The 241-nt window shown below is 74.7% G+C and overlaps 1 protein-coding gene across 2 annotated transcripts in view; it reads right to left on the bottom strand.

The window, feature by feature from the left end:
* Positions 1-241, bottom strand: part of NFKBIZ (NFKB inhibitor zeta) — a 27388-nt gene that overhangs the window by 10476 nt on the left and 16671 nt on the right. The window contains exon 1 of one of the 2 annotated variants that reach the window (XM_015590482.2): positions 1-235. This exon is cut by the window's left edge and continues 181 nt beyond it. The exons of the other annotated variant lie outside the window; for it this stretch is intronic. Within the exon in view, the coding sequence (XP_015445968.2) occupies positions 1-96 (96 nt within the window). The 5' untranslated portion in view covers positions 97-235. Of the gene's footprint in view, positions 236-241 lie in introns of those variants that run through there. 2 annotated transcript variants of the gene reach the window in all.

Below are 241 nucleotides of genomic sequence, written 5' to 3'. Positions count from 1 at the left end.
CAGGTTGAGCGGGCTGGTCATGAGGCCGCAGTCGCCGGCCGCGTCCAGCAGCCCCTCTCCGCCGCGGCTGTCGTCCAGCAGCTTGTCCACGATCATGCTCCCGGGCGCGGCGCTCGGGGACCCCACACACCCACGCTGCCGGCTTCCTGCGCGCAGCTGCCTCCCGGCTGTGGCTCTGCCTGAGGGAAGCTCGAGGACCTATCGCTGGGAGGACCGCGCGGGCACGGGCGCGCCGGGGCGG

This window comes from Pteropus alecto, unplaced genomic scaffold (assembly GCF_000325575.1).
Source record: "Pteropus alecto unplaced genomic scaffold, ASM32557v1 scaffold20, whole genome shotgun sequence".
In the NCBI taxonomy this organism is placed as follows: Eukaryota; Metazoa; Chordata; class Mammalia; order Chiroptera; family Pteropodidae; genus Pteropus; species Pteropus alecto.
The sequence above is the reverse complement of the archived record's forward strand: the minus strand, read 5'-3'. Positions and strand labels throughout refer to the sequence as shown.